The sequence below is a fragment of the Fundulus heteroclitus genome, chromosome 20 (genome assembly GCF_011125445.2).
Source record: "Fundulus heteroclitus isolate FHET01 chromosome 20, MU-UCD_Fhet_4.1, whole genome shotgun sequence".
NCBI classification, from domain to species: Eukaryota; Metazoa; Chordata; class Actinopteri; order Cyprinodontiformes; family Fundulidae; genus Fundulus; species Fundulus heteroclitus.
Window position 1 is genome coordinate 3,995,115 of NC_046380.1, and position 13,663 is coordinate 4,008,777.

Below are 13,663 nucleotides of genomic sequence, written 5' to 3' on the forward strand. Positions count from 1 at the left end.
GAATAGTCTAATGATACCAGATAAAATCTGAGTGTTTAAATGAGGCTTTTCACATGTGTTTGTGTCTGTTTTGAGCCCTGAAGCTGCTGTCTCGGTCTCCGTGTTATTAAAAGTTTACCGGTGGACGGTTGTTCATCCTGCAGCCTCAAACGCAGCAGGAGAACCGAGCCGGAGTCCATTAAACATGTTAACAGCTTCCCTTTACGACCACAAGCTGCTACTGTTTCCAATAACCGACACAAACGTGCTTCACTCTCCTACGAACCCATCAAGCTTCTGCGGTGAGTTCAAATCATCAGCGTGGAAACCGACAGAGGGGAAAAACGACAAAAGGAAATAAAAATAATAAAGAAATAAGTTTGTAAAACATGCAACAGGAACTGAACGGCGTATTTTGATTAAAATATTACTTCTAAATACAAGATGAGCTGCAGAAAATTCACCTGCATTTTCTTAGGAATTTCACCACCTCCTCTAGGATTTTAAACCAGTAATACAGAACTTTCTACCAGAACTTTTCACAACCAGCACAAATCTGCTTCTTCTGCTTCAGTGTGACTTCCCTGCATCAAGCTGTCAGAATTAAGAAGAGCTTTCTCAGGTCATGTTAAGCTTTGACCTGCAAAATCTGAGCAGCTGATGTTTCAGACCAGATCAGCTGGAATTTCCTGAAACTCTTTCCTGAGTTTATAAGTTCAGGCAGGGCCGGAGTCAGGAGGACGTGGGCCTCTGGGCTAGAACCAGCTGTGGTGCCCAACACACAAATGTTTCTTGTCTAAATTACAACTATTGCCTAAATAAGTAAAGTATGGAACCTTGTGTCTCTGCTCTCTCTTCTCTAACATAGAAAGTACTCCTGGGTCAATGTGAGCTTCTGTGCTTTCTGTGTCTCTGCTCTGTCTTCTCTAAGCCCCAGTGGGTGGAGGCAGATGAGCGTTCACACTGAGCCTGGTTCTGGTTCTGCTGGAGGTTCTCCTCCCTGTTAAAGGGGAGTTTTCCTCTCCACTGTCGCTTCATGCATGCTCAGTATGAGGGATTGCTGCAAAGCCATCAACAATGCAGACGACTGTCCACTGTGGCTCTACGCTCTTTCAGGAGGAGTGAATGCTGCTTGGAGAGACTTGATGCAACCTGCTGGGTTTCCTTAGAGAGGAAACTTTCTCACCAACCTGAAGGATCTGATGGAAGCTGACTTTGGAAAGAGACTTGAGATGACATGTTGTGAACTGACGACATATAAATAAAATTTTATTTTTTTATGTTTGATAAGATCTTGCCGTATTAATTTATTTCCTTCTGTTTAGTTTCTTAGTTCATTCTTGTTTTGTGTTCTTTGTACTTCTGGGTTTGTTTCTCTTGCATCACAGTTAGTCTTTGTCCTTTGGTTTGCATTCTCTCTGTGTCTTTGGTTCGGTTTCCTCTGTGTCAATTAGTCTCCCTCCCTCAGCTTCCTTGCTTTCATCCTGGCCCAACTGCTCCTCATTTCCTCTGATCCCTTTGTCACTCTCCGCTCCTCCCTCAGTATTTAACATGCTGAATGGCCGTTGTTCATTTGCTGGATTCTACTGTTAGTCTGTCAGTTACCATTCCAGTACTTAATGACTGGCTCCTTCTGTAAGTTTGATGTTTGACTTCCCTTTTGTGAGTTTTACCTTATTTTCATTGTAAAGAACTCTGATTAACCTTAATTAGTTTCTGCACTTGGGTCTTTTCTGCACCACATGACGATTTTTGCTCAAACTAAAAGTCTTCAGGCCTGTAAGTGCCCTAAAGAGAGCAGGTTCTATTTTCTTGAATGATCTTTTTTAGGAACCTTCCTGTAGGCAAACTGTAGACAAATCTTTATACACAACACAGAAGTATGTTTCCCCGTATTCATTTATTTTGTTGATGTGTACACAGGCATGGAAGCGACACTTAAAGAAAGGATTTAAAACTCCGGGAACCTGCAGCTCTTCCTCAGTTTAAGGAAGCCAGATGAGCTCCAGCAGATCGTCTGCAGCTTTGCAGCTTGTAAAAACTCTCTGATAAACAACGTCTGCACAACCTCTGAGCTCAGCAGCTCCATGACAGGAGAGCCTGGAGGAGGTGGATGCATTCAGAGACAGAGGGTGGGGTTAGGAGTTACTGTGTACACAGAGACCAAGAGCTGCTAGCAACAGAAGATATGCCTTTATACAGGCATCCATAGCTATATTCCAGCATCTCCAGTGAAGCCAACACTGGGAAATAACCCGACATGCTGTGAGGCAGCAGCATCGACCACCGCTGCACCGTGTGTCCTCAATATTAATAATAAGATTCAGCTTGCTCTTAAATTGTAGCTAAAAAACTAATAAAAACAAATTGACAGTTATAAATTATTAAAATCTGAAGGTTTTAAGCTTGCATTAGTTAAACCAAGTCAAGATTTTTACGTTCTGTCAGAGTTAAACTGCTTCTGCTCTCCTGAAGTTCAGTTCATTTTAATCTGCCTGTGTTTAAGGCTCAGCTGAGAGGAACATGATCGATGCTGCAGCTTAAATGGAGCAGAAAACCATCCCAGTCAACCGCTCACTGTTTAAATAACTGATGTTATAAACACAGAAAATACATGAGCTCAGTTTAAATCAGCGCCGATCTGCAGAATTCATCCATTAAATGAACATGAAAGCAACTCATTCAGCAGAGGCTTTCTAAATTTAAACCTTTGTTGATGATGAAAAACTACAGGAAGTGCAGTTTGGTTTATTTGTTCCCTCTCAGAACAGAAAAAAATTAACTTTTTGAACCCGCAAGGCCCCAAATCCTCACGTTTAATCAGTTTCTGACTCCATTATTCATGAATTAACCCAACATCCTCAGACCACAGTCATCTGAAAGCTCACCTTCATCTGTCTCACTGATTGGTTTTATTTCTGCATCAAACACAGAAACAACCTCTGAGAAAGGTGTTCTTTCATTTCAGGACTCAGACGTCACATGTTGGGTTATTCTAAGAGGAAACATGAAAACTCACCCTCAGCTTTAAAAAATGAAAAGCTTAAGGGTTTTTATAGGTCTTCGTATTATTTACATATGCTTGTAAACACAGGTTCTGTCATGCAAACCGGGCCGACTCAAAGCTGAATGAGGCCCAAGCAGAATCTCATCAGGGCGTCCATTTCCAGTTAAAAGCCGACTCACAGCGTACTTTAGGGGTTTATTATGAAGGTATGGGGTCCTAAGCAGTCAATTAGTTTGCTTGTGCCTTGGGCCGGCTCTGGATACCAGACCAAATGGAAATATCATGATTTCATAATGTTCTCCTGAGGAACATGTTGCTCAGTCACTTATTTATATATAACTTATAACACTAACAAAATTCCTCTGTGTGGTGCAATTTGTTTATAATTAAGTAAAATTTCCCACTTACAATGCAGAAAAATAATTTACCGCTTTGTTTTTTATAATTTTGCTCTGCCTGGTCACAGTTAACAAATCTCAGTGGTTTTCTGAATCACTGCTAAAATGTCTTTAAAATCGTCATAATTTAAAGTCAGAAAACAAAGACTTAGAAACAATGACACATTAATAAATCACAGAAGGCACGATTCTGCTAGAAAAAATAAATAGTTGTCTGTGTCACGACCAGTAAAACAGAAAGGAACTACCATATATGGATGATTATGTAGAATCAGAAATACTTTAATATATAGAATCTGAAATTGTCCATCCATCCATTTTCCGCACACACTCACATCTAAGGAGAATTTAGAGATTAACCTAACAGTCATGTTTTTGGACTGTGGGAGGAAGCCAGAGTACCCGGAGAGAACCCACACATGCACAGGGAGAACATGCAAACCATGCAGAAAGACCCAGGGTTGGATTTGAACCCAGAACCTTCTTGCTGCAAGGCAACAGCGCTACCCACTGCTCCACTGTGCAGCCCGAATCTGGAATTGTGTGACTGTGAACACAGTGGAAGTAAATAATAATCATCACATTTCTGTTAATCCACCAAAAACACGGTTTTCTGCAGAATTAGCAAACAGCTACTATCTTGGATTCAGGAAGGAAATCCATAGCTGAAGGACGACGACAAAACACAGTTTATGCAGTGGTCCTTAGCTCGAGTGGGGAGTCGACAGCCAGACCACCAGAATGGCTATTGCCGTTTGGAGCATAATGTTTGGAAGATTAAGAAAATCCTTTTCATTACTGCAGTGCAGTTGAGCCCTCACAAGTAAAACATGGAATGATTATGTGGAAAAAAGTGAGACTTGCATAAGCGCTGCATGGCTAATATAAAGTGTTCTGGTGCCACAGTTGTTGAGAGAAATGGAAATCCAGACACAGCAATAGTAATCACTGCATCCGTACGGATCAGAAAAGGATCAGAAAACTGGCAGAGTTTAAGAGTTTCTCACTGGAGATCATTCGTTACAGTGGTGGTCAGCCGTTACTGTTAGTTAGACCCAGATGTAAATATAATGCCAATATTGTTTTATGACGTTCAGCTGGATGAATGAATCAACAAACACATAAAGTAGTATAGCTGCTGAGCTACAAGCCAAAACCTTTATTATTTTATTATATAACTAATCTGAACTAACAGAAATCTGCTTCTCTGCAAACCAGAACCACTCACACAACCATTTTAAACTATGAGGAGTTCAAACAAAGCCTGATTGAGTCCAACCGGCCACATGGATCCTCCCAGGAATATAAAACAGAAAAAAGAGTGATTTTGAAAGCAGAACCGGCTCACAGACACCATGCAGCACACGTCTGGTTATCTGTTTCCTACCTGAGTATGAGAGCTGCAGCCGTGGTCCAGTCTGGCTCCAGGTTCTGGTTTCTGGATCAGTTCTGGACTCTGACGGTTGCAGACACAGCAGCAAGAGAAGAAGCATCGCTGGTATCAGAGGAGATGCGTATCTTCTGGCTCTGAGACCCCCCGCTGCCCGCAGGCCTGCAGCCAGAGCCGCCATCTTCTCTGGTCTTCTGTGATGTGGAGGAAGGACCGTCCAGGAGGTCACATCACACGCCGGGCTGGAGGACAAAAAGAGAAAAGCGCCGGAGAAGGTCAGGGAAAACCTATGAACACCTGAATAAATCTGTGTCAGACCTCAGGACTCTTAGCAAGAAGAACCGTAGCAGCCTTTAGCGGTTTGTGAAAAATACGGAAGTATTTTTCATTATCTGAGTGAGTTTTTTTGCTTTATTTAATCATTAGTGAGTAGATATTTGTGGAATTTATATTAAATGTAATGCTGGATTATGATAACAACCTTTCCTTGTTCTTTTTTCTAAGAACAATTAAATTTTTTTTTTTTTTTCGAATTGTAGAGTTGATCCTGAATAAATCTTATCCCTGAAAAAAAAAAAGAAACCTCTGTTCTTTTATATTTCTTGATATAGATCATTAAATGGTGAAAGATTTATCCTTAAGATTGTTTTTGACATTGTAAATCTCTGCGGTTATTATCCTATCATTCCTCTGAATATTTAATAATTTTAGTTTTCTCTCAGTTGTGGTTTTATGTGTTTATCAGGTTTACTCAGCTTCTCATTTTTTTGTTTTTCAGATCAAATAGGCGTTGGACTATATTTGTAGACAGATTTCTGTCTTCTCCCTTGTTATATAACTTTGAGGTCCTTTGCATACTTTAATTTTTTTCTGCGTTGTTTATCCTTCTCTTTATCATTTCCCACCTCTCAGCATCTCTCAGCAGTTGGGAAATTGTTTTCCAGCAGCAAACTTAAACGGATGTTTTGGCTTCTGGTCCAGCAGAACACACCCTGTAGGCTCAATCAGCAACCCGGCATGAAGACACCGAAGCGCTGCAAAGTGTTTGAGATTAAATCCTGACATCTTTAAGTGTTTTCAGCTCATCCAGTGTTTAGAGGTGGGATGCTGGCAGCACGAATCCAGCAGGAATCCTAGTTAATCTCATTCTGTCAGGAGACTTTCTGCAGAGCGTCATCACGGCGGGTTTTAGGAGCTCAGCAGGTCAGAACCACGTCTGCTGAGAGAGAAAAGACAGCGAGACGGTTTAAAGCTCCGGTTCTGCTCAATGTTTCAGTCTCACCTCGACGGAAAAAAAAGATTTCTGTACCTGCTGACATGTTATGCAGCAGATCATTTATTACTAGGAAAAAAGCTGCTTTTGCTTTTTGATTTAATCTGTTTTTGTGTTGAAAATGAAAACTCAGACTCAGACATACTTTAATGATCCCAGGGGGAAATTACTTTTGTTACATGCTCCAGAATACACACATTGATATATATATATATATTTACAACATTCCACATAAGGTAATACCATGTCACAATAGTCATATCACTTCACCTTGGGAATCCCAGTGAAGTGATGATGACTTGTGCAAAGAACAGTGCAAAGAATGCATAAAAGACAGTTACAGGGGGGGGAGGGGGGGGGGTGTTAGGATAACTGAGGGAGGCGTTGTAGAGATTGATTCAACTGCTCATTGAAAAGTTGACTAAAAACGTTCCAGCTGCTCAATTCAATTTTATTTTATTTATATAGCAGCAATTCATGATACATATCATCTCAAGCCTCTTTCCAAAGTCAGACTCCATCAAATCCTCAGTAAGAGGAAAACTCCCCTTTAACAGGGAGGAAGACCCTCCAGCAGACCCAGCTGCTGCAGTTTGTTGGTTAATTTACAACCAACCACAATCAGCACCAGGATCCAGGATGGATGGAGGCTCCTGGATCCTCGACTCTTCAGTAACCGACTCCAACCCTGCTGTTTCCATTTAATCTGGGATTCTTTGACCTTCACAAAGCGAGTCAAAGAGTTTATCAGAAATGAAGCTGTTTCCCACATGAGCAGACAGATATTCTAACCAGAGGAGCTGCTCAGAGCTTCATGGGGGAGTTTCTGCATGAACAGCATGATTTATGATTAAGACCTGAGTAAAATATCCCATCAGGGTCAAACAACCTGCAGCTGTTTGCAGCGTCACGCCGCCTGAAACACACGACTGAGACGTATGTTTGTCTCAGATCACCATGGTCAGCAGTCGGTCGCCGTCAACATGGAGACAGACGAGGGACAAACCGGCTCTTCCTCTCTGCTGCCCTGACTTTTAAACACGTCTGTGACAGAAACTCAACAGAACCTGGAAACCTGGAAAATATGTGACTCAATGACAACAACACACGATTTTACCAGAGTCCAACAGTCCAGTGGGTGATTTTATTTATACCATTAGATTAAAACTGAGAGTAAAAGTAATTTAATCTGGGATATCTGGGATAAATCAAATCCGCAGGCAGTCAATTTCCTCTTCTTCCCTGAAATGTCCATCGAACCGCTAATCAGACCATGAACACCACGGAGAAACCTAAGAGCAATAAGCCTGAGTTTTACTGTGAAGTTCTGGCTCTAATCGGTAATTAAAAAGACGTGGAAGAGATGATGGAACCCTCGATCTGACAAACTCAGGCTTAATTTATCAAATCTGTGAGATTTCGCAACAAATAACAGATCATTTTTAAAAAGTGTTATCAAATAAAGTCAATGAGGCCAGTGGGTGTGTACTGCTCAGATGGAAACTAACGCAGAAAGATCACTTGAAATAAATTAAATAAAGTTAAGATTTATCAGTAATATGAAATATTTATGTAAAAAATGTGTTTTTTTGCTTGGATTTTGTTGGTTGTCATAGTTCTTAGGGTTATTTTAGGACCTCGCCTGTAAACCCGGCACCTCTGAATGATTTACATGTTTTCCTCAGCCTTTCAGAAATATAAAGCACATCTGCTCCTGATCCCGGGATATTAAAAGTTTTATTCTCTTTACAGCAGCATAAGGGGGAAAAGTAGCCATCCCACTGGGTAAACCTTATTCTAACTCCTTGACTGATTAATTGAGGGAGTGGAGGACCCCAGGCTCTGCTAATCCCAGCTATTATTTCTAATTTAACCTTTTTTATTTATCACATTTAGTATTTTCTCTCCGTCCGCCCAAACCTCCTTATTTCTCCATCTAAATCCCGCTCCTTTGATCCTTTATCTGTTAAGGCCTAAACTGTCTGTCACTTCCTGCTCTGATGCGTTTTATCTCTGTCCATCCGCCACATGCAGCTTCCCTGCCAACCCCTCTGAGTCGTGTTAGACAATAAATAACTCCCTTATCTCCAGGTTCTTCCATCTTAATCTGCTGCCTCACGCTTTCATGTAGTAGAGCTGATTTTACTCGCTTAAAAATCCCAAACCTGATCTCCACAAACCTCTTTTCTCTGTCTTCTGAAACCGTTCAGCCGTTTTAAGAAGACAACAAGCTAGAAACACGGCAGCATTTGATTTATTTCAAACATTAAAGCAAAAGATTGACCGGATTCTTGTTGTTAGGAATAAAATTAAATCCTGGTTGTAATAAATAAAGAAATCTTGTTGGTGGAAAGACAGAAGCAGCTGCTGCTGCCCATCAGTCTCAGAAGGGTTATTGTCATTTTCAAGCTACCTGAAGTCCATCGTTCCACCTTAACCATCAATTATTCATATCAGACCACAGACAAAGCTTCAAGCTTGGTGCTCCTGGTTGAGAAACTGAGCTGGAGATGATGATCCATGTTCATAAGAGCAGAAGCCCAGCTGCCGGACTTCCAACAGAAACACCTCTCAGCCATGTTGGTCTCTCTGCACCGGCTGCACTAACGAGGTAAAACCGTAGTCCTCAGTTTAAAGGCGTTTTTGCTTCTCCATGCTTACATCTCTCACCCTTGTAGACCTTCAGACTCGTAGCCAGCAGATCAGCAGAACCATGAGGTTCAAGACCCCAGGAGAGCGATCTTTGAAAGCTTTTGCCTCCATCATCATCTCTGTGATTTAACCCGCCATCCCTCAGGGAGCAGTGGGCGGCGCCGGGGAGCGTTCTGGGGTCCCAGAGTGGCCGTCTGGAAGAATACTGGCCTACAGCCTTTCAATGAAAAGTAGCTCAGTTATTGAAACTTTTTAATGCATTTTTTATTAAAATGAATCTTTTTTTATTTCCAGGATCCTTTTATGTGTTTTTATTTTTTGGCTTCTGGCTCTAAATTTGCTTGTTCTTTGTAAATTTTAGACTCTATGAACCAGAACATCTCACAGAGTCGAGTACAGTGGTGGTAGGATGATTTTCTGTCTTCTCTAACATAGAAAGTACTCCTGGGTCAATGTGAGCTTCTGAGCTTTCTGTGTCTCTGCTCGGTCTTCTCTAACATAGAAAGTACTCCTGGGTCAATGTGAGCTTCTGTGCTTTCTGTGTCTCTGCTCTGTCTTCTCTAACATAGAAAGTACTCCTGGGTCAACGTGAGCTTCTGTGCTTTCTGTGTCTCTGCTCTGTCTTCTCTAAGCCCCAGTGGGTGGAGGCAGATGAGCGTTCACACTGAGCCTGGTTCTGGTTCTGCTGGAGGTTCTCCTCCCTGTTAAAGGGGAGTTTTCCTCTCCACTGTCGCTTCATGCATGCTCAGTATGAGGGATTGCTGCAAAGCCATCAACAATGCAGACGACTGTCCACTGTGGCTCTACGCTCTTTCAGGAGGAGTGAATGCTGCTTGGAGAGACTTGATGCAACCTGCTGGGTTTCCTTAGAGAGGAAACTTTCTCACCAACCTGGAGGATCTGATGGAGTCTGACTTTGGAAAGAGACTTGAGATGACATGATGTTAATTTGTGCTATATAAGTAAAATTTAATTTAATTGAATGATTTGGGCTTGTTCTTTAGCCACCTGGGCACCTTGGATCTGGGTTTGGACCATCAACTCCTCTGTATTCTGGAGTTAAATGTGGCTCTACATGTGTCAGTTGAACCTTGGTCCAAACTGGGTCATTAACAGAACTGTGGACCCAAATCTAAAGCAGAACGCTTGAAAAAGAACTTTTATTGAGATGCTGAGGTGAGACCTTCAGAGGGTTAGGGTTAGAGTTCCTGGTGCTATGTAATGCTCATCTGAGGTTCTTGTCATCTCATTTCAAACCCTGAGCAGAACCAGGACACTTAATTATGTTTCAATGAAGTGATAAAAATGTAACAAGGCTGTTTAAACTCTGAAAAATGCTGAAAAGGTTAATCAGAAAAACACATTTATCCATCCTGCTGTTATGCAGCTCTGGGGACAAATGTATGGGGTAAGATAACTGTCAATATAAACATATGCGTAGGTCTCTGAGTTTGTAAATGTAAGTCAATAAACGTGAATAAATTTAATATTTGTATTTCTTCCTTGTCGACAAGTAATGTGAAAGCATATGGTTCATCTGTGAGAAAAGTTTAGAAGTTACTGATAAAAATTACAACTTTGTAACAATACATACAAGTACAAACCACAAATTTACAAGTAGAAATCTAAAACCCCTAAAACAGCTGTTACACACATTCCAGTCAGTGGCGGTAATCCACCTCAAAGCTGTTCACCAGCCACCATTAAACAAGAAGAAGACGAAGGAAACAGAACTTGAATTCTTACAGATGAAACATCTGATGTCACGTCTCACTGCTGCCACCAACTGGTAAGGAGTATAACAGTTTCATCAGGGGTTGCAGATTCGTACTCTTTAATTTGTGATTCGTACTTCTATTGTTGCAAAGTCATAACTTTGTAACTTGTATTTGTAACTTCTAAGCTTGTGTTCTCATCGATGAAACATCTGATGTCACAAATCATAAATTTATTCATGTTTATTGACTTACATTTACAAAATTAGACACTTACACATACGTTTTTATTGACAGTTTAACTTACCCCATACAAATAAAGAAAAACATTCTTACACTTATTAAAAACTCTAATAAAGAGAAATCTGGAGCTGAAGATGTCTCTGCCCCACCCTGCTGTCCTTTCTCTGACCTTCATCGAGTCGAGGCTCAGAGAGAAGATGCAGAGCTTCAGGAGGAGCTCCAGAACTAGGCGGTGATCACCTGCCGGTACCGGCCGTGTTCATCTCTGCGACTCAGCGTCATTCTTGTTTTACCGCCAACGAGTTCAGGGTCAGACAAACCCAGATGCTCCAAACGTCAGAACCGAGCAGCTCCTGCAACGCCAGCGAAACCCAAACAGACAGAAACACGTGGAGTCCATGAGGAGCCGTTAAACTGCAGAACCACTGACAGAACAACTCCACGCATCTGGATCGGATCGTTCTCCCACATCCACGGCTCTGTTTGTCTCTCAGTCATTCACAGAAACCCCAAAGCTACAGTTTCCTCCTGGATCGCATCAATTTTCTCTCTGAACTACGGAGAGATTCATTACTGGAAAACAGCAGCGAACACAGAAAGAATTATTTCAGGCCAGAGGATCAACTTCACTTTAACCTTTTCTCCTCAGGGGAGCAGAGTGACGTGTAATTATATCAAACTAATCCACAGATTTACATGCACAACCTTGTTTCTTCACAGTCTGGCATGAAATCCGAACAAGCTTTGCCTGTTTAAAGGTGCATAGCCTTTATATTTATTTATATGTCAGTAGCTCACTCTGGTTGCATACAAAGTTTTTATGAAAGATTATCATATCCTGCTGGTGTATTAGTTGTTATTTTGGAGTTCTATGCTTTGCTTTTGCTCATATTGGTAATAAATAAAGGCTTTCGTGTTTATTTATGATTTTAACGGAAGTATGTAATGCACATACAAAGCAGGGGGTGAAACAAAGAAGCGGCTAACAGCTATTAGCATCTCCAGGCGAAACAATGAAGAATGGTCCAAGATCCAGTTGAAAAAAACACTAAAAAATCTATGATTCCTAGAGGTAAAAGCCTGGATTGTCTCTGGGAATCCAGTCTGAATGTTGGTGTTCACTGAAGCGGACGCTAAACCTGCCGAGCCTCAGATGTGACGCAGAGTTGATTGATGTGAGTAAATGTTCTGATATGAGGCTCTTAGAGTTGCTGTATATCGTTTATTTAATTAATAACGGTTGGTCTTCATCATGCTGAGCTGCTGCTTTACTGTGAGGTGTTGCAGAGGGTTAGGCTCAGTCCAGGATTATTTACAAGCAATTTATTAATTAAGCAAATCATCAAATCATTATGGAATTATGGAACAGGATGGAGGCTTGGTCTATATAACTTTATTTTATCATGATCAAACGTTTTTTGGTCTTTTTTTACAAGCATATAATGTGGCTATACACCTTTAAGGGAAAGATCACCTGGACGATATTGTTTACTCTAAATAAACAAATCTTAACCCTTTTAAAAAAAAATTTACTGCAGAATTGTCGTTTTTTGTATTTATTTTTCATGCTGCTTTGTGATGAAAACCTGACATATTCAGCCAACCACAGTTCCTGGTCTGGATGGATGGATGGATGGATGGATGGATGGATGGATGGATGGATGGATGGATGGATGGATGGATGGATGGATGGATGGATGGATGGATGGATGGATGGATGGATGGATGGATGGATGGATGGATGGATGGATGGATGGATGGATGGATGGATGGATGGATGGATGGATGGATGGAGAATAAAGCTGGAAACACTAATACATCTCCTCTCTTTGCCACACTATTCCAAATTTTACACCTGAGGACTGAAGTTAAGTTGGATGGGATGTCCATTAAGGACATCCCATCCAACTCCATTTTCCTCAGTTATCCAGCTAACTCCAGGGAAAGCCGTGAAAATCCCTGGGCTCGTCTCCCACCAGCGATTGGTGGCAGTCGGGGATCCTCTGCTGCTCCAGAGGTCGACATTAACACAGCCTGAGGCTCTGCCAGATTCACGCTTCATTCCTGCTTCATGCTGAGCTGCTGAGCATCCGCTGAGGAGGAGAGTAAATCCTTCAGGATGTTCCTCTGAGGGAACAATCACAGCTCCTCTCCCCTCTGCTGTAAATGTCTGAGCGATGAAGCAATAAATCTCCATTGAAGCGCACCTTCAGGAAGTGATGCAACGTCTGGACCCGTTAATCCCTCCGGGTTCTTTGGATCTGAGCGCTGATAGATCACAGCTTCAGCAGCTGGAGGATGAAGCCTCCAGGTACCGACTGGTTCTGTCGCGCTGAACAGGAACCGCTGAGGTTCTGTTTCATCCTCAATGAGGAAGTTCCTCCTGGAGGAGACCTCTGTCAGGTTTGGACCGGCTCCAAACCTGACAGAGGTGCATCACAGCCTGGTTCTGGACTCTGTTTTATTTCAGGGACACGTGTTGGACAGTAAAATCATTCCCCAGAACTCTGTTGTTCTGATCGATCCGCTCTCCTAAAAAGACCCGCTGGGCCTCCCAGAGCTCTGCGGTTTCATGGGCCGGTCCTGCGGTCCGGTTCGTGAGCTCAGAGGAGAGCTGGACGACGTCACTCCGTCTGCAGGAGAGCAAAACAAAATTCCTGAACCCGGGACAAAAAGCCAGAGTGATGGAGAGGCTTTCCCGGGCCGCTCTCTGCTGGCCCGGTCCGACTCGCTCTCACTGGTTCGGCTCCACCTGGAAGTTTCTCAACATCCAGAACAATGAAGTCAGTGTTTGTGTTCATCTCCGTCTCCACGACCCGGCCCGACATCCCGGTGCTGTTTACGACGCGCTTCATCTGAAGCCTCCGCCGGTCGGATCCGGTTTCAGTCGTCTCCTGATTCCCACTTTAACTGTGAATGGACTGGACCAGCAGCACCGCTGAGGCAGACGCTGGACCCAAACCGGGCCTCGGGTCTCTAATCAGGACCCAGACAGATTAAAGACTG

At 42.3% G+C, this 13,663-nt stretch overlaps 1 protein-coding gene across 1 annotated transcript in view; it reads right to left on the reverse strand.

The window, feature by feature from the left end:
* The window catches only part of si:dkey-49n23.1 (semaphorin-3D), a 95,383-nt gene that overhangs the window by 56,551 nt on the left and 25,169 nt on the right, over positions 1–13,663 (reverse strand). Inside the window, exon 2 of the mRNA XM_036151531.1 lies at positions 4,772–5,016. Within this exon, the coding sequence (XP_036007424.1) occupies positions 4,772–4,955 (184 nt within the window). The 5' untranslated portion in view covers positions 4,956–5,016. The remainder of the gene's footprint in view (positions 1–4,771; positions 5,017–13,663) is intronic.